This window comes from Taeniopygia guttata, chromosome 7, assembly GCF_048771995.1.
Source record: "Taeniopygia guttata chromosome 7, bTaeGut7.mat, whole genome shotgun sequence".
Taxonomy (NCBI): domain Eukaryota; kingdom Metazoa; phylum Chordata; class Aves; order Passeriformes; family Estrildidae; genus Taeniopygia; species Taeniopygia guttata.
In genome coordinates this window covers 14316205-14337003 of record NC_133032.1, presented here as the reverse complement: position 1 = coordinate 14337003, position 20799 = coordinate 14316205, and the positions used below count along the sequence as shown (strand labels likewise).

Genomic DNA, 20799 nt, shown 5'->3' with positions numbered 1-20799 from the left:
AGCAATCAAGACTGTAGCTATATGCTTTGAAGTGGAAAAGAAAAACACTTCTCTGGGATACAGTCAAGATGAATCTTGATAAGCACAAAGTTTTGCTCATCTCCTTGTTCTTGTAAGAAGAGATAGGTCAATGTCTTTGTTATTTAAACCATCTAATATGTCCTTTAACTACGGCATTACTGTACAGACATTAGTATGACTGGTTACAGGGTGATTTGGTGGAATTTACCCAATTTATTTTACTAAGGTGTTCAATAATTTTGTCATGCACTCTTAAAATCTTATTTAAGAAGTTTTGACTGCTGCAGTAATTATGTCTGAGTTGAATTTAGGTGTATGCCAGGGCCTTCATAGAGTCAGAGAGCTACAACTGCAGTGTGTGCATACCCATGGCCATCAGAGCCAGTGGTACATGGGTGGATTTTTGCAGGGTTTATATATTAGATAACTGTCACAAGTGCTTGTGAGCAACAAACTGAAACCCCTGGCAACACTGATCAGGCAGTTTTGAGGAAATGAGAATATTTTTTCAGATAGACTGTAATTATTCTAATAAACAACTATACATTATTTCACAAAGCATTGTTTAGTTCAGTGATCAACAGAAGGGAGAATATACATCCAGAAGCATTTGACAGAAGTTTTAGTGAATTTTGGCATTTTAACAGTGAATGCTGTGAGCGATAGTGCTTAATGAAATTCATAATGTCACTTACTCTAAAACTGTTGTCCTGCTGAGAAAATAGCACTGCTTGTTTAAAACTGGATCAGAAATCACCTTAAAACTTTTAGAAATAATGGCTATATTTTGAATTTTATAACCTTTTTAATTCTCTTTGAAACAGGTCATTTTTATTTTCTGGAAGGGCAAAGCGATGCTCTGCTTTGTGGAAATAGCTCTGATGCTGGGTAAGAATGAATATCATATTCTTGCACTGTGTAGAAATTAGATCTACATTCCATAGATGTGTAGTTCCAGTAGGGCTTATTTTGAGTGACCACTTCCTTTCACATAAGGCTTTTACACTGGGCTTAAGATCTGTATTCTTGATCAGAGTTCAGTGGACTGGTCAAGTAAACTGAGTATTTGCATGATGAATGAGTTATTTAGTATCAGTATAGCTCCTGCCTGGTTGATAAGTAAAGGAAGAGCAATACCTGATGACAAAACCTGGCAAACCATGTTATTTTGCAGTTCTGGCTGCAGATATGAGTATACTAATATCCAGCTGATAATATTAAAATTACCAAATAGGTAATGTCCAGTTTGTCTTTGTAGGCAGTGCCCAGAAGGATATACCTGTGTGAAAGCTGGTAGAAACCCCAATTATGGCTACACAAGTTTTGACACCTTCAGCTGGGCTTTCTTGTCACTGTTTCGGCTAATGACTCAGGACTTCTGGGAAAACCTTTACCAATTGGTGAGAAATTTTTAATGAAAAGTAGACCAAATATGTTTGTATCAGTGATGCAAAAGGTATAGAGTCAATTTTCTTATCTGAATTTTAACAGTATGAAAAACAGAACTGTTAACATATACTTGCTTATAAATGTATTATTATTTCCAGACTCTTCGTGCTGCTGGGAAGACATACATGATATTTTTTGTTCTGGTGATTTTCCTGGGCTCTTTCTATCTGATAAACCTGATCCTGGCTGTGGTTGCCATGGCCTATGAAGAGCAGAACCAAGCAACCCTGGAAGAAGCAGAGCAGAAAGAGGCAGAATTTCAACAGATGCTGGAACAACTGAAGAAGCAACAAGAAGCAGCACAGGTATCGTTTATGGTGATGTAATGCAGGACTGTAAGAAAGTGAGTTTACTAGAGATATTCAACTTCTGCTCTCTGAAATTGGAAATATAAAGTACCCTGTTGGCCTTTCAGTGACTGAGCTAGCTCAGTGGTTTTCTATTCTGCACTGAAGAAGGGTATTGTGAATGATTCAGCCATCAAGAAGGAATATTCAAAACTAGATATAGGTTATTCACTATGTTTTTCTAGTCTAGTGCCATTAACACAAACCTATGGAAAGGATACCATGTAGAAAGTGTTAAGATCTGGGACTTTTGGAGTAGAATTTACGTATAAGTAAATTAAAGGAAAACATTAGGTCATGGCTTATTCAATTCCTTCTGCATCATGGCAGGCGGCAGCAGTGGCAGCAGCAGCAGTAACAGCATCTGCAGAATCCAGGGAGCCCAGTGCTGCAGGAGAAGCAGGAGGGCTCTCAGAAAGTTCCTCAGATGCATCAAAATTGAGCTCAAAGAGCGCAAAAGAGAGGAGAAATAGAAGGAAAAAAAGGAAACAGAAAGAACAGTCTGGAGGAGAGGAAAAAGATGAAGATGAATTTCACAAGTCTGAATCAGAAGACAGCATCAGAAGGAAAGGGTTCCGATTGTCTATTGAAGGCAATAGACTGACATACGAAAAGAAGTATTCTTCTCCACATCAGGTATTGCTTATAGTTGTTTTTTTAAGTAAAAGCATATTTAAAGCATCACAGGCTGTTGCAAAACTACTTTAGTCTTCCTAAAGTATAGTAATATGATGCTTCTGCATAAACAAAGGAAATACTGATACTTTTATTACTTCAATTAGTGTTGCTAGGGCTTGAGAGGAAGTGTTCTAGCTGCTAGATGGCCTTATAAAAAATACCCTCAGAATTAAATGTAACCTCATTTCTCTGTTCTTCTAATAGTATTATTTAAAAATCATAATAAAATATTCTCTGATTGATTATGTAGGGTTCCTTTTAGCATGATTATATATTACCTAGACTTGTTAAAAAGCTACAGTATTTTTTCTGTTATGATAGCCTCACATTTTCCTCTTCTTTCAATGATGTTAGTTAGACCCAGTGTTTGTTCACTGTGGGTGAGATCCTTCATACATGAAACAAAGTGCATGTATGGACTTCCTTTTTTTCTTGATGGGATTTATGCAACTAATCTATTTGGCAACTTCAGCAGAAAAAGGAGGGTTCAGCACTGGTTTTGTCTTAAGAATCCATGAACAGGGATACTTCTATCTGCAAAATATTGGGAAATATGTGCAAAAATTCCACAGCAGCGTGTAGCTTCTGGATAACATGATTACTTTTATCTAAGAAAAAAAGAAAACCAATGATAATCTAATAACAGTGCTAAGTTTGAGGATTTCAGCTAATAATCATGTATTTCATTTACCTGCAGTCTTTGCTGAGCATTCGTGGCTCCCTGTTTTCCCCAAGGCGCAACAGCAGAACGAGTCTTTTCAGCTTCAGAGGTCGAGCAAAGGATGTAGGGTCAGAAAATGACTTTGCTGATGACGAGCACAGCACTTTTGAAGACAACGACAGCAGAAGAGATTCTCTCTTTGTGCCGCGCAGGCACGGAGAGCGGCGCAACAGTAACATCAGCCAGGCCAGTAGGTCATCCAGGATGCTGGCAGTGTTTCCAGTGAATGGGAAGATGCACAGCACTGTGGATTGCAATGGGGTGGTTTCCCTGGTTGGTGGACCATCTGTTCCCACATCGCCTGTTGGACAGCTTCTGCCAGAGGTGATAATAGATAAACCAGCTACTGATGACAATGTAAGAAAGTTTTAAATAGCTCAGGCATGGTGGCCTGTTCTTACTGTACCAGCCAGTGTTTTCTACAGAATGGAACCCTTGGCAATGCTTCCTGGTTGGTCAAGCTATGAATGCTCCTGCATCTTGTAAACTCTTTAGTAAATAAAACAGCTAAGCTAGGTTTGCAAGCTAAGCATTTGCTTATAAAAATTCACATAACTAACAAATGCGAGTCCCAGTTTCCAACTAATAGAATAATAACTTACACATTCATAAAAATGCTATGCTTCACTGTATTACTGTGCCATACTTTCCTTTAGCTAATCTAGCGGTCCATCTAGCTATCGTAGTTGACATACAATGGGAAATATTATACAAAAATGTTATATAACTGCTATCAATATGATGCTGTATTACCACTATCAAAATTAGCATTATTAGTTAATTTTGATATCACTCTTCCTTATCAGCCTGGTTAAAAATGTAAGGAAGTTGTCAATTATTACCATTTATTTCTCATTCCTATATATTTTCCATCCATTGCTGGTGGAGTATTGTAGTATAGACAACAAATAGTTCATTGGAAGATCAAAGTTCAGTACATACTTCTAAAAATGCAAATGGCTGTGTGAACATATTGGCAGCACATATTGCTGCCATTCTCTTACCATACAAAGGTAAGAGAAAATGTCTCCAAAATTTCTTGCTTAGTTCAAATTTGTCTATTCAGACTGCTAAAAAATACTAGCATGAGGAAGCATGAGGAAGTCAGACTTTTCTTACTTGCTACAGTTTGATTAGGAGAAAAAACTATTATGTTGCAAACCCCAGAATATTCTGTCAACAGGAGCAAGGAAAAAAAATTATTTTGCAAAATTTTGTGCAATATTTTGAACTCAACCCTTTTCCATTTGTTTAAATTTGTTTAAATATTTAAAGACTTTTCATATCTTAAAGAAAAAATGCAAAAATTGAGTCAGTATTGACTCTCTCAATCTTGAACTGTAGGTACCTGTAATCTAATGGAATTCTAAAGTTATTTAAAAGGTACTAAAAAGTAATAAAAGTCTGACATGATAAAATATGAAGTGCACGGAGCACGTGTCCAAGCTAAGACACTACTAACAGGCTTATGTAGTATTTGCTTATCTGGTTGTTTCATCAGTGTGGTCTCACCTACTATTGCTCTCTGTATAGGGCACCACGACAGAACCAGAAATGAGGAAGAGATTATCAGGTTCTTTTCATGTTTCTATGGACTTCCTGGAAGATCCAGCTTTAAGGGAAAGAGCCATGAGTATTGCTAGCATCCTCACAAACACTGTGGAAGGTGTGTGCTATGCATAGCCTAATATTTAATCCTGTTTTTCCTGTAAATTTCTAAAAGTTTGAGTTGAAACTTGAAAACAGATTTAAAATACCTTAAGTACAGATAACATCCAACAAACTGACATATATTTACCATTAAATTCAAAGTTCTTTATTTATTAAGGTTATTACATAACTAAGCATTAAAGGTATTACATAAGGAAGCATTTCATGTTTTGTTGCCATCTAACTCATGTGCATGGTCATAACTGAGTGGGTACTTATGCATAGTAATTAAAAATGGACACAAAAAAACCACTGAACATTTTTCAAACATATGCAACTATTGTTAAAGTATATAAGCATTTTGCAGTTATATTTATTCAGTCACTCTGTAAAACTATTTTAGGTGATCAAATTTTTTTTTTTCTTGAATTCAGAATGAACATTTTCACTTAAATGCTACAAATTTCAGAATAAAAATATTTACATACTGAACAGTAGGTGGGAGAAACAAGCTGAAGTGTAATCAGGGAAAAATTAAATATATATTACAGACTGATGCATAAATTGGTACTGATTGGCATAGTGATTGTAATACAAAGAAATTGTGCTTGACAGATAAGCTTTGAACATAGCAAATATATTCTACAGCAATTTTTAAAGGCTTTCCTTAAAATCCCTCTGGAATGGAGGCTTAAAGGAGGTTAATCATTACCACTACAGACTGAAAACTTGACTACTACAGTTCATATTGCAATGAGGAATGTTAGAGAAATCACATAGTTACATATATAAACTTTATTTTCTCCACAGAACTTGAAGAATCGAGACAGAAATGCCCACCGTGTTGGTATAAATTTGCAAATATTTTTTTGATCTGGGACTGCAGTCCACATTGGTTAAAAGTTAAGCATCTTGTCAACTTAGTGGTAATGGACCCATTTGTTGACCTGGCTATTACAATTTGCATTGTTTTAAATACACTCTTTATGGCTATGGAACATTATCCAATGACCGACGAATTCAATAATGTACTTTCAGTTGGAAATCTGGTAAGTTTGTTGGGGTTTTACATTCATGATTTGGAAGGAAATATGCCTGTAATAACTGAAAGAGAAGGTTTGAACAGCTTTTTGGATATTTACTGACCTTCAGATATAAGTATCAGAACATTTTCAGAAATTTGACTGTCAACCCTGACTCATGTAGCTTTGGATACATAAAATCAATATACTGCTGTGTTCTGCAAAAGCAAATTAAAAATTTAAAAATTGGCTCCAATGCTACATTAAGTAAAGTCCATCTTAAGCAGAGTTTGATTTGTGTAACTACTAAACCAGGAAATGCATTGTTTCCATGAAAGAGACACTATGCAAATAAATGCAGTGTTAATTTCTCAATCAATAGAATATAAATCTTTAAATTATGAATGTGTTTTAATTGTTGTTTCCTGCGCAGAAACTTAAAATAGCTAAAAGATCCCTTTAAAAGCATTTCTAGAATTTTCTTGTGCAAAAGTCTTTTTATATGGAAAAGTGGATTGTTTTCTTCCTGTGTTTTATGTAAAAAAATATCCCACAGTCTTATTTCTCTCTTATATTTTATTGTTTTTATCCTCTGATAATTAGTAAGATATATTTTCCTCAGGCTGTCAGCTATATTTTCTCCCTTTCTCTCTGCCTCAAAAAGATAAATTATTAAAGATTTCATGAGTTAACTTTTTGTAGTTCTCCTGCTTTTGAACTGACAGGTTTGATCACATAGAAGTATCTGTAGCTACAGTCCTACTTTATTTCCTCTTTAAGAATTGATTCCTTATAATGTGATTTTTAATAGTCCTGGTTTTGTAATGAGGAACAAATAGTTCATGTAAATAGCTATAGAATTTAGGGGGGAGAATGAATAGAAAATTGTACAGCCGATTTTCATATACTTAATATAAGGGAAACGCTGAACGTTTGTTTCCTAATAAAATGTAAAATCTTGTATTGTAGCATTTTATAGGTTAGTTTTCCAACCAAGAAAATTCCCTATAAATCTTGGTGTACCTCTGACTACAAATGGAGTGTGAGAGAACCTGTCTATAAGCACCACATTTTTCCAGTTTTAGGCTCCCTGACATAAAGCCCTCAAAGGTTGCCTGCTCCACTTTAAAGCTTCTTGTGCTGTTCTGATTGTTAGAACCTGTCAGCATTTCAAACTGTATCATTCCCCTGTTTTCTCAGGGGTTCCAATCCTATATTTTAAAAATTGGTAACCTTTCCCTCTCTTGTGTTTGTATCTAGAGTGTATTTAAAGACCATAACAATCTATCTTGAGTATTGGTGTTCCTAGGCAGAGCAAGTCAGACTTCTGTCTCCTGATTATCCCACTTAGATTATTTTCTTTAGCTGTCCTATTTTCTTTTCCGCTTGCTGAAAAATGGGTTATCAAAACCAGAAAAAAAAAAAAAACCAAAAAAACACAAACCCAGAAAACCAGTCAGAGCAGGGCTCAAGCAGTTTTTAACAGGGACTTTAGTGCATTCCTATCCTAGAACTTCTCCCAAGACCTCTCTCAAAGCTACCCAGGTTTATTACTGTGGTGGGTCTTAAATATAATTCCTACTTCTTTCAGCACAGAAACACATTATGAGAAACCACTACCAGCAGCACTTTGTTTAAAATGCGTTCTTAATTACTCTTATATTCCTGATATTGAAGTGTTTAAGCCAACCAACTTTGCTGCTGCTTCTGGGCACACCTAGGTATAAGTTACTCAGCATCAGGAAATTGTCGTATCTCAGCACATCATCATGTATCTCAGTTGCTGTATTTACTGAGGTACATTATAATATACCATTTATTCATCTGGTATAAATAATCACAGCTCTATTGAACTGAATTATAGGCAGATCATAGCAGGCAAGAAACTTCCCCTCTTTAGTCTTATATTTGGCCTAATTTGTAATTTGTACACCAAGAAAGAGCTATATAATTTCTTGGAAAGCATTCTGGTTTATGTTCTGAAAATCAAATTTGGGACATTGTTTGTACTTCACATTATAAAGTCCATATCCTTAGAAAGCTGAAAATGGATTTCAAATGTTATAAAACAGAAGTTTATGTAATTTGCTTAGTACAAAATGTAATTAATAGAAAAATTACCTGATTTTCTGACACTTGTTAAGGGAAGGTGGCCATAATAAATCACTACAGTAAATGTAAATATTTTTAAGTATTGCTTTTGGATAAGATGTGGCTTGATTTAAACTAGATCTGGAGTACTATGTTTCACCTTGAAATAACAAACTGCCCTTTGAACTCAGGTCTTCACGGGAATCTTCACAGCAGAAATGTTTCTCAAGATAATTGCAATGGATCCTTACTATTATTTCCAGGAAGGCTGGAATATTTTTGATGGCTTTATTGTAACCCTTAGCTTGGTTGAACTTGGTCTTGCAGATGTGGAAGGACTATCTGTTCTTCGATCATTCAGATTGGTAAATATATTGTACTGATTTTATAACGTGGCTTCATTAAAATAATTTTATTTTTGTCTTAAAAATTTGCTTGATGTTTGCCATGATACTGATCCTGAGGACAGTTTCATTAGCACAATTCCTTAGTGATTGTTGTATCTTACAGTCTTCAGTGGAAATTGATAGAGATCCAAACAGATAGCAGTAGGTGCCGTGGACCTATTTCCAATATGTCCATTGTATACACACACTTTAAACATCCCACTACGCAGAAATAAATTGACTCACTAGAGGTATTATGCTCTGATTGGCATCACAGGAACAGATCTCTACAAATACTAGTTTCAAGTTCAAATCAGTAGCTTCTTTGGCCTCCAGTAAAAGCTATGTTTTGAGAATATCAAATTACAATTTTACAAATTTTTCTTGAGAGAAACTTCCATCTTCATGCTGTTAGAGAAGATGATACCCTCTGAACAATCCAACTAAAGGCATATTTCACAGCAATATCCTTCCACAAATTAACTTTAAAATATCCTTGTGTCTTTCTGATTCTCCTAACAATATTTTTCTTTCCTTCCAGTTACGAGTTTTCAAATTGGCAAAATCCTGGCCCACACTAAACATGTTGATAAAAATCATTGGTAATTCTGTGGGAGCTCTGGGGAATCTGACCCTGGTGCTGGCCATCATTGTGTTCATTTTTGCTGTGGTTGGGATGCAGCTCTTTGGGAAAAACTACAAGGAATGCGTCTGCAAAATTGCAAGTGACTGTGTGCTCCCTCGCTGGCACATGCAAGATTTCTTCCACTCTTTCCTGATTGTATTCCGAGTGCTGTGTGGAGAATGGATAGAAACCATGTGGGACTGCATGGAGGTTGCAGGCCAAGCCATGTGCCTTACAGTCTTCATGATGGTCATGGTGATTGGAAACCTAGTGGTATGTAATCCAAGTATTAACAAAAAATTATTTGGCAAGAGAGTGGTCTCAGTCCTGAAGTGAACTAAGTGCTCTGGCTCTGCTTCAACAAGGCACTTAAGCAGGTGGTTTCAAGAAATGCTTAAAGTTAAGCTTAAGAGCTTTTTTGGATAAAGAACAAAATATTCTGCTATGTCAAAATCCTAAGAATGTCCAAGTGGGCACTTAAGAATGTGGCTAATTTCTCTTTTGGCCCTTTGAAAATATTTTGTGCTCCAAATAATTTTAGTTTATGGGCTCTTTATAGATAATTTGCTGTGGATTTCTTTTATTATTTATACCATATGATTAGTCACCTGAATAATCTAATTTCTGTTGTGTGATGGGATAAATGAAGCTTTTTAATGATGTTGAACAGCAAATCTGATAGCTCCATTTTTAGATTATAAGCTTTGACACCAAAATATTTACATACTGTAGGGAATTAAAGACACATTTTCAGATGTTAGTCAGTCGTACAAATATTTTTGAATAGTGAGCAAGACATGAGCTAAGTGAAATAAGCTTGGTTTTTATGGAGAAGAGAAAAAATTTTGAGGATACATTTTTGGTTATGGTGAATTATTGGGATTTCAGTCTTTGATGTCAATAATAGGACATTTTCTAACAAAATAAATGTTATTTTTAAAATGAAGCCTAGAACATATTTTAAAAAATTTTTTCTGCAGGTACTGAACCTATTTCTGGCCTTGCTCTTGAGCTCATTTAGTGCAGACAACCTTGCTGTGACAGACGACGATAATGAAATGAACAATCTCCAGATTGCTGTGGCAAGAATGCAGAAAGGCATAGATTATGTGAAGAGAAAAGCACGTGAATTCATCCAAAAAGCTTTTGTTAAAAAACAGAAAGCTTTAGATGAGATCAAGCCACTTGAAGATTTAAACAACAAAAATAGCTGTATTTCTAACCACACAACTGTGGAACTAAGCAAGGACCATGACTATATTAAAGATCCAAATGGAACCACCAGTGGTATAGGCACAGGCAGCAGTGTGGAAAAATACATAATTGATGAGAGTGATTACATGTCATTCATAAACAACCCAAGCCTCACTGTGACAGTGCCCATTGCTGTGGGTGAATCTGACTTTGAAAATTTAAACACAGAAGAATTTAGTAGTGAATCAGATCTGGAAGAAAGCAAAGAGGTATTTAAATATTTTTTGCATTTCTCTCTGATCTTTTGACAGTCTTTGTTATGTGGGATTTTGTTTGATTGTTTAAGGTTTTTATTGTTTTACTTCTCATAAACCAGTGTATTCAATGCTTAATCATTTGTTTTGACATTTCTTTGTAGATAGGCATAAATGACTGTATAAAGGAGGACTTAATTCTTGATGAACGGAAGTGTGAGAAAGAGTTAAGAATTACAGCCTCCTAGAGGGGATACAAGGCCATGTAATGGGAGACTCAACTAATCCATAAAAACTATGTATGGTCCACATGGTAGTTATAACAACTTGTAGGGGACAGTGCCTTAGCTGCAGTGTTATTCCACCAGAAATTTTTTGCCTTCTGTGACAAGGGTCCCATGAGGAATGTGATACATCTTCTCTCTGCCTCTTGAAAAAGCATATATAAACAAGAAAATGTATAAATAGTTTATGTAACTCCTTTAGACATATGAATTCTTTTGAATTTTAAAATTTTCACCTCTTCTACACCTAGATTCCCATAAAAAGAAGTCTTAACCAGACTCTCCTATATAATTGAAATTCACTTGGTTGTTAAAATTGAACAGTACCAACAGATGAAAATATCTACTGTTGCTAAAGGAATACTAAAGCAGACTTGATATAAAGCCTTTTTGAAAACTGTAATTTTAAAAAGCATATTAAAGCTATTACTATTACATTACATTACTTTTTGTATAGCAAAATCATTTAAATTGCTTCAATGACAGAATTTGCAACCAGGTTCCAGTTGCACATTGCGTGTTGTTACAAGTTGTGGAATTTTTAGGATGAGAATTAGATTAAGTGCATTCTTTCCTTTTTTTTTTTTTAAATTCGGTTTCCAACTTAGGCCTCACTGTCTTTATGCTCATCATGTTGAAAATTTTTTGATAAAACACAATCTGATTTTTTTACAGGCTTAAACTACCTCAGCCTTGTTGTATGCAGATTCTGTCTCACTCTGAGCTAGACTTTCAGCAATTTTAATCTGGATTTACTAACCCCTGAAGTATGGCCTTCTCTGCTTTTTTCCCTCATTCCTCTGAGCTCCCACCTCATTTATGCAGTAATTTTTAGATTCTTACCTGATTTTCAGTAGACACTACAAATTCCTGTATATTTTTTTAAGCTTCATTATTTCTACATAGGTCAAGAGATCATTATGACTTAGGGCTTGTTGTGGTCATGAATCTTCTCATATTTAGCATTACCCACATTTTTCAGTTTAAAGCAAAATTTTATTTGAAGTCTGATTTGTTACTGATATACCTTCTATAGATTCTTACAGTACAGGAGGAAAACCAGACTGTATAAATTTCTCAGGTGTTTATCAAAAACTTATGTTGAACTCTAGAACATTCAAAAACAATGTCTAATTTAATTATTTCAGAATCAAATAATATTTGCCTTTAAATTATTTGCTGTTCATTTGTGATGCTTCTTTCCTTTACAGAAGTTAAATTCATCTAGCTCATCTGAAGGCAGCACAGTTGATATTGGACTTCCTGCAGAAGAACAACCAGAAGCTGAACCTGAAGAAGCCCAGGAGCCAGAGGCCTGCTTCACAGAAGGTATTTGGAAGAAAAACATTAGTAATAATTATTAATAGAATTACAGAACCATTTTCTGCGTAAATTAATTATTAAGATTTATGAATCATATTACCCTTTTGTTAGTGTTTAAGCTCTGATTATTAGCAGTAGTACTTTTAGTCCATAATACATTATATGGAAACTGATACCACAATTATGCTATGTATTGGATAAAAAGTTAAGAAAAGATTTTATTGGAAATTTATGTCTATTTTTAAAATAAGAAAAATTTGGTATTACTGTACTTTCAGAGTTTAGTTACAGATAATAAACACACTAATTAAAATTTTTCTTCACAGATATCTAAGTGCTTTATAAAGTATACATTACTACAATACCTGTTTAGTGAGAAATGAAAACTGCACCTAGATGATCTTGTGAAAAATGCTAAATGAATCTTCTACAAATTGGCAAAAGGAGAAGGAAGAGTCTTGTGTGCCTTGTGGGGGAAGAACAGTTTAACCTGGTGGACTCCTTTATCTTTCATTCTTCCTTCTATTGGCCCACAATTCAATAAAACCCCAATCTGGTCATAAATGTTTTTCCAGTGGCATTTCTTTGGGAGAAACCTTATGGATGTGTGCATATGAAGAGGTGGATAAAGAAATATTTTTTTTAAATAGTAATATCAGGATAAAAATGCTATTTTTTGTATCTGTAAACAAAAGTTAGATCTAGTCACTGGAGAATAAGTGCTATTGTCAGGTTGGATTACTTCTGCACATGGTAACAGATAATTCTTTAGAAATTTACATTGAACTCATAAGAGCTAGTACGGTAACAGCCTAGGATTTGTCATGGAAAATACCATTATTTATTACTAGTATTTTTCTGCATAAAAGTCAGCAGCTAAATCATAAAAGTGTAAAATAAATTAGGGGCACAAGTTAGAGAAATTAACTGGTACTGAAAAGCCCAGAATTTAGATAAGAGGCTTAGATTTTTTTTCATGCAATGAATGCAACATTGCCTGAATTGAGTATCCTGAACAAAATAAGGTACAATTTAATATCATTTGCCATAACTTACTGCATCAACCTTCCTGACGTTTGGATGAGTTTTTATATTTTAACTCTTGTTTTGTATTCTGTAATTTGGTTTAATGTTTGATAGACTTTCATCTTTTTGTGTGCACTGTATTGAGCACTTCTTGATAAATGAGAAATGCATTCTTCTCACTTGTTCATTTAACTTTAAATTCCAACTGTCTCAATTTTTTTTCTTTGAAGAAGAAGGTTATCTATGTGAAAATCCATTGGGTTTTTACTAAACAGCACAGTAAAGATAGCATTATATTATTAACAGAATGCATAACCAAAATTAATGCAACTCAACAAAATCTCTTCTTTTTTTTTCTCCTGTCATTACATACAATGTTCTAAAGGCTGTGTAAGAAGGTTCAAGTGCTGTCAAGTAAGTATAGAAGAAGGGAGAGGAAAGCAGTGGTGGAACCTTAGAAAAACCTGCTTCAGGATTGTTGAACACAACTGGTTTGAGACTTTCATTGTCTTTATGATTCTTCTCAGTAGTGGAGCTCTGGTAAGTAAAACATGAACAGAATGTTTCCACATTGTCAGAAAACTCCTTATAATTGTCTTTTCTAATACTGTTTTAACTTAAACATTAAATGTTTAAAAAATAAAAATTAAAAATTCCATGTCTTCAAATGATAGGGCTAAATTTTATTCAGGCCTTGGGAAAAGCAGCAAAAACAGTCTCTTCTTAACAACATGTAGAAAAAAGAACAGACATAAGTGATTAGAGAGAGCCTACCTCCATTGCTGGAAGTGGCAGTGATATGCCTCAGGCAGAGAGAAACCACATGTGAAGAAGAGAACATACTAAACTTTATTTGAGTGTGCTCCCTTCTTTCACTGCTGTTTACTGATGGAGCTCAGGGAAAAGAACTGTCACTGTTGAGTATTTGGAACCATAATGGCATCAACAGTTCAAAACACCTTGCAAGGGCCAGGGCTGGCTTATGTAGTCCTATAAATGCTGTGTGCTAGAACAGCAAAAAAAGCTGAGATTGCATGGGGTTTTTTAATTCCTTTCTAAGAATAAGAACTTATTATTTAGACTTAAAATTCAGCTTCCACTGACTCATACTCATGTAGACTGAAGGGACATCTGCAAAAACATGAATTTTCTCTTACAAGCATGCAAGGGCAGAATAAAGGGAAGCCAACCATAATAAAAATCTCTATCAATGAATTAAATAAACCCTGTATAAATACACCGAGGTGACGTTTCTTAGGCAAACTATTTGTTAGAAGATAATGCAGAGTATATCTAGCATCTACCCTGACAGATTTAATTACCCTTTGGCAAATTACTTAACTTTCTACACAATAAACAAAATTGTGTTTCAAAATTGTATTATAAGCTCATTTGACCACTGCCAACACTTTAAAATACTGTTAATACTGTTAGCAGTTTATCATAATACCTATCACTAGTTTCAGCTACATCTCTTAAGAATGATTCTTCTTTTGTTTGATCTAATATCGACATAACCATCAGAAAAACAACTTTTATGCAATGCCATGTGACACCTTCCGTGTCATTTAAAATCCTCCAAATAACAAAAAAATGGTCAAGTTTACACCACTGAATTTTGGTTCATACAACTATCAGAAAATCTTCAGTGACAAGAAATTTAAATGAGAAAAGTAGTGGAAGGAGATCTGGAAAAGGCGAATTTCTATTACTATATTTAGAGGAAGTTTGAGACAAGATCCCACAGCGTTAGTATCTCGTGCTTGTGAGCCTAAGGTGTGTCATGCATAGAACCTTTATTTTGTGAAAACCTTTCAAAGACCCTGGCTTAGCTCAAGTCTCTGGAGATGTGAGACTCTGCTCTCCCTTTAAAGTCCATTGTGATAGTGAAAAGATCTCTTTGTACCTACCAGCTCTGCTTCCCATATTCACCCCAAGGCCATGCTCCAGACAAATCTCACTGTCAGCACAGCCAGGACATGCAGCAGGCACAGGCTGCCTGCACAGCCCTCCCCAGGGGCAGGGAGCAGACATATTTCCCTCCCTCCAGGAGTGCTGCTCACTCAGCCTCTGGCATCCCCCACCTGTACAAATGAAATGACAAGTGCTGACTTCCCATTTTTAGTGAATACAGGAGTGTCAGGTACCACAGTGCCTGATGCAAGTAACCAGAATAACACAGATCGTAGCTTGATGTCTGATATACAGACACTAATCACTTGAACTGACAGATGTCACATAGTTCAAAAGCAAGCTGAGTAAAAATGAATGTTAATATCAAAAAATATCCAAATCTTTGCAAGCAAGCTGATCATTCCAGTTCTTTCAGCTTGATAAAAATCAGTCGGTCTCCGTAAGAAATAATAGCATAATTGAAATTGGAAAGCAATTAAAGGGAAAAAAAATTTGAAGAATTTATGACAAGCAGGAGCTATTTGTTTTTTCGATTGCCTAAAAATGAAAATAACATTGCAAGGAGCTCAGAAATTTTATATATCACATAAAATGTGAATAATAAAGCAGGTAATTGATTAAGACAGCTAATTTTTTTTTAAGATTTAAGAAACTTAATTTAAGATTTATAACTTTAAAGTTTCAGGAAGCCAGAGGATTTAAAAATAAAAGGTAGCTTGTATTGTCATTATCCTGAAAATTTTACACCTATGGCCCTGGTTTTTGTAGTTGGGTCTACCTACATACAAGCCAAATGATCTCAGCAGAATTCAGTTCCAGCACAACACTTGGCAGAATCAATTCCATTTGTCACTATGCAATATGATCTGAGAAGAATAATTCACTATGAGCAATAAATACATATATTTTAAAAAATCTCTGACCAGTGTAGTATTTGCTGTGTAATATCTGCTTCTTCCTCCTGTGACCTGGAAAATATATTTCCATACAGAAATAAAACAGATATATACTGAGTTATCAGAAACAGAAACATTAAATAGAAATGACATATCCTTACCTTTTCTTAAATATTATTTCCTTTTTTTGTTGCCTTTTTTGGTTTATTGTGTTACAACCTGAAGCGTGTGCAGTAACAAAATATGACATATCTTTGAATGCTTATACTCACAGGCTTTTGAAGACATATATATTGAACAACGTAAAACTATCAAGACTATGCTGGAATATGCTGACAAGGTCTTCACTTACATCTTCATTCTGGAAATGCTGCTGAAGTGGGTGGCCTATGGCTACCAAACATATTTTACTAATGCCTGGTGCTGGCTGGACTTCCTGATTGTCGATGTATGTAGTGCATTTCCTATGTGGCACTTTTATATTTGTCTGATAATTTTTAAACTTACTTTTTCTGCAGCCATAATATATATTAATGCCGACTAGTTTACTTTTCAATTTGAAAAGTAAGGTAGCTGGAAAAATTCCATGTTTCTCTGTCTTTCACTCTATGTTTGCAGCACTGCCTTGCTGTGTTAAGAGAGGCTGGATGTTCTCCTGCTGAACAGAAGGACCTTGCCTGGTAGCCCCCCAGCAGTTAGGGGCTTGTTTCCAACACTGCTGTTGAAACAGGTCATCCTGCCTTGCATTCTGGCCTGGGATGCTTGCTCCCACCTTCAGACCCATCATTCCTCCTGCTGTGGTCTAAGTTGAACCCAGCATTTAGATATGTGTCTGATCCACCAGACGTCAGACAAACATCTGAATCAAAACTCCTCTGGCAAGAAAATGAATATCATATCCACAAATTTCAGCATGTGGATATATCAGGGCTCCACAAGGAAAGGAAGATATATCTCTCTCTAGCACTGGTAGTGTGGATTAATTAGTATTGAAGTTCAATAAGTACTAGTGAGCTTGCAGTCTTCACAGGCATGTTTGAAATCTTTCCTGCAAGGGTTATCTCATAGTTCTAGCTCTATGGTACTGTGCTGTGAAATGGGAGAGAATATTTCTTGATGCATTGATACAATTATGGGGCATTTAAGAATATCCTAAGTATACCCCCAGGGAAAAAAACACCAGTGTGCGGGAATACGTACTGTTTCTGCAGATCATGAATTTCTGTGGGTGAACCTCTAATACTGTGCTTTATAGAGTTACAAAACCAGAAGCAGTCACTGTATTTTCAAGACAGTAATTTCTGGTAAAACATATACAAAAACCAAGTGTTGAACAAGCTCAGTTTTAAAATTAAGATTCTTTTTGTCCTTGTTTCAATGACTTAGAAATGTACACTGAATAGACAAAAAGAGACCTTTATAGGGATTTATTGTCCCAAAGTATTGCCAAAAATCCAACACTTTCTCAATGTGTTCCCATCATATAAAAGGGCTAATTAGAGCATCAGAACAATTAATTTTCTTCAGCTTGTTTTTTTTTCCTCCTTTTTTTTTTATGGGTGTTTACAGCATTTTTGATTTCTTTACATTGTGGTTTAAATATATTGAGGATTCAACTCCACATATACAGCTACAGATAGCCATGTTTTATACAAATAAAGTACCTTCTCTTGGAAAACACTTTGCTCTTTAGTATTGAAATTCTCAAAATGGGTACCTAAGTGACACCTACAACAAAAAAGCTTGAACAAGCATGCAAGCAGAAGCATCTGTTAATTTTTTAAACCAATTTTCTCTAATATTTGACCTTATTTAAATTGTACTATCCCAAACAGCCATCTTGTGAATGTGAAAATCATTATGTGAATCACATCATTATGTGAATCACATCCTTATGTGAAGGTATAGTACATATTCAAGTGTCTGAATTGCTTCATTGTATATGCTGGATTTACACAGTGGATATTTTCTTTCATTTTCCTTTAGATTAAGACAACTTGAAAGTTTTCAGTCACTTTCAGTTGTGGGCAGTCAAATGACATTATTGTCCACAATTACTGATCCCAACAGTATTGTAAAACAAAGGAAAAATAAGACCAATATCTAAATTGGTAAAAAGGAGAGATTAATGTAATTCAGTTTTTGTGGGATTATATGTCCTGAGATCAGTAGTAAAGGATGAATTTCAGAAGTACTAATGTTTCCAGATATTAATTATCTTATGATATTTTTGCTTGTTTACCTATTCACCTTTCATATTGCTTCTTTCTTCTTCTTTTTTTTTTTTTTTAACTCGAAAGATTCCCTATTCCTGAAGAAAGTGATCCAAAATTAGAATCTTCTAACGAAGTGTATATCTCACATCTATGGTATGTAAAGTAGAATGTACCATATAATAATTTTTACTTTCCTGTTTTCATATAGGTCTCTTTGGTTAGCTTAACAGCAAATGCATTGGGTTACTCTGAACTTGGTGCCATTAAGTCCCTTAGGACACTAAGAGCTTTAAGACCTCTAAGAGCTTTGTCACGATTTGAAGGCATGAGGGTAAGACAACATGAAAGTGTCTGAAACTATGCATGCATATAAGGAATACATGCATGCACAACAAGGAATGACAAGTCCATGCAGAAAGGCTGCACTATCTTTTTATTGCATATCTTTTACTAACAGATAAGCAAAAAGCTTCATCCATTCACCTAAATCCATATACATTTATCACATAGAACTTACATTCATTAAGGTTACTTTACTTTCTAGCCAATCTCAGGAGTTTTTCATATGAGTCTTTGAAATTGCCAACTATGAACTCTCTTAACAGAGTCCTAATAATAAATAAAATGTAACACAATTGTATTGACTTATTTACTGATAAATATATCAAAATATTTATAGAGGAATCTAATTTAGCATTAGTTAACAAAAATATTTTCTCCTAGAAATTGAACTTCTTAATTTTTCATTATATTTTATAAACCTCCTTTAATCTAACTCCATTGAATTTCATTAGATGATATTACCGATACATTCGTTTCCGCTAGTGGTTTAAATCTATTTCTGAGTTTGGCTGACTTAAAAAGCAAATCAAGTTATTTGAATCCTCTATGAAGTGATTATTTTTGTAAGGTAAATGCTTCTTTTATTTCAACTAATCTCTATTCAATATTCAATACAATGTCTATAAAGTTATTTCTTGTTACTCTGAATGATTTAGAGGCCCTGCTTACTATTCATCTCACTCAAGAAGGCATTTTTACTTATTTTTTCATTTGTTTATACCTTCTGGTCCTTAAAGCCACTGAATACAAACTAACTCTATATGCATGTCAATGAAATATGCTTTAAGAGAATGCTTTTTCCTGCATCATGGAAACATAAGAGGAAACAATGCAAAATCTTAATAAAAAATTTAATATTAAGTCCAACTGAGGCTTCTAATTCTTTTCCTGAAATTGTATTCAGCAGACTACCTATCTCCACTTCAGAATGCAGCAGAAAATACATTGCTAACCAATGATTACTGAATTAATAAATTTCAGCTTCATGCAGCAAATTGATTTTTAACAGTTTTCTCCTTATATGAAACTCATGAAGTGATATTCAGCAGGGTAAGAGCTGGTCAAGTACTACAGAATATGCAACTATTTGATTTAGCCATTTTCTCTTTGTCTTTCTTCATACATACTGTTCATGAACATTCAGATAAATGTGTGTGGTTTTGTGCAGAGCAATGTTGGGAAACTGCTGTCAGCTTTATGTTTTAATGATGTTCTGGTCAGCTGCAGGAGGAATGGGAGACCAGTACAGATATGCAGGGAGGGAAAAAAATGCAGCTATTAAAATTATATTGGAAGAAAATACCATTTCTAAAAAGATGTTAAAATTTATTGTCAAATGTTTTATTAATTTTTTCCTGTATCTTTACATGATCGCCTTAGAAAATTTTCCACTTACAATGTCTAGGATATTTTTGCATAAAGAAACTATTATTAAGGTACCTGTTACTCAAAATCTATTTACTGTTTTCTGCTACTACTTGCTGAATAACTATGAAACTCTGCCAGGAGCCCAATCGTATGATAGAATTTCAGCTACACAACATGAATAATTAATGAGCAATTTACTGGTTAGGAATCACAGAGAAGCTTGGAAAAGCAAAAATGCTTCAACTCTATCCTCCAATATTAATGACAGTCAATGAAGTACCTGATTCCAGTCACTTAGCAGATTTGATGGGGCGAATATAAAGAGGCCTTATAGTTACTACTTGCCCTTCTGAAATAGTGGGCTCTTTCCAAAGCACTTGGCAAGTATTCAAAACAGCCCACTGACAGTTGTTGGTATTACTTTTTGAATGACTCACGAACAGTAAAAAGATTCAAAGAATAAATAATTGACCAGCTCATAAAACTATAGTCAAATTGAAGTCTTCTCAGAAACCAAGTTCATATCATAAGAATTCATGAAAAGAGATTCTTTTTTCTGTCTGCAGAAAGTAAAGATAAAACAGCCCTCTTAGCTTTCTTATATTGCCCATACCTACACTGAGCTGTGATAAAACAGAGTTTTTATTCAGCATGTATTTAAATTCTAATGTTTACCTATGTTCAAAACTGTGCATAATTTTCACTGAAAATGTAAAATATCTGAAGTACTCCACAGGAGGCTGTGGATATAAGAAGTTCTGCATCATTTTGTAAAACAATTTTCCAAGTACTCAACTACTTTAATTCAATCAATGTTTCTCTTAAATAAGTTTTTCATTCTGGTAAATTGGAAGAGTGCAGCATTTTACACAGTCAGTACATACTAATGACTATTCTGTTATGCCTAAATATGAAACACACTTCAAATTTTAAGTTAGGTTCTTAGAAGTCTTCAGCTATACACTTTAGTTACAATTAATTTTATAATTATG

At 34.6% G+C, this 20799-nt stretch overlaps 1 protein-coding gene across 14 annotated transcripts in view; it reads left to right on the top strand.

The window, feature by feature from the left end:
* Positions 1 to 20799, top strand: part of LOC100224567 (sodium channel protein type 1 subunit alpha) — an 87705-nt gene that overhangs the window by 43863 nt on the left and 23043 nt on the right. For 9 of the 14 annotated variants that reach the window (XM_072932170.1, XM_072932169.1, XM_072932181.1 and 6 more), the window contains 14 exons: positions 846 to 909; positions 1280 to 1421; positions 1569 to 1775; positions 2148 to 2453; positions 3193 to 3573; positions 4750 to 4882; positions 5677 to 5915; positions 8171 to 8344; positions 8907 to 9263; positions 9971 to 10453; positions 11934 to 12051; positions 13457 to 13611; positions 16156 to 16329; positions 18306 to 18428. In XM_072932170.1, coding sequence (XP_072788271.1) covers positions 846 to 909; positions 1280 to 1421; positions 1569 to 1775; positions 2148 to 2453; positions 3193 to 3573; positions 4750 to 4882; positions 5677 to 5915; positions 8171 to 8344; positions 8907 to 9263; positions 9971 to 10453; positions 11934 to 12051; positions 13457 to 13611; positions 16156 to 16329; positions 18306 to 18428 — 3056 coding nt within the window. The remainder of the gene's footprint in view (positions 1 to 845; positions 910 to 1279; positions 1422 to 1568; positions 1776 to 2147; positions 2454 to 3192; positions 3574 to 4749; positions 4883 to 5676; positions 5916 to 8170; positions 8345 to 8906; positions 9264 to 9970; positions 10454 to 11933; positions 12052 to 13456; positions 13612 to 16155; positions 16330 to 18305; positions 18429 to 20799) is intronic. The other 5 variants (XM_072932182.1, XM_072932179.1, XM_072932175.1 and 2 more) reach the window with 1 other exon arrangement.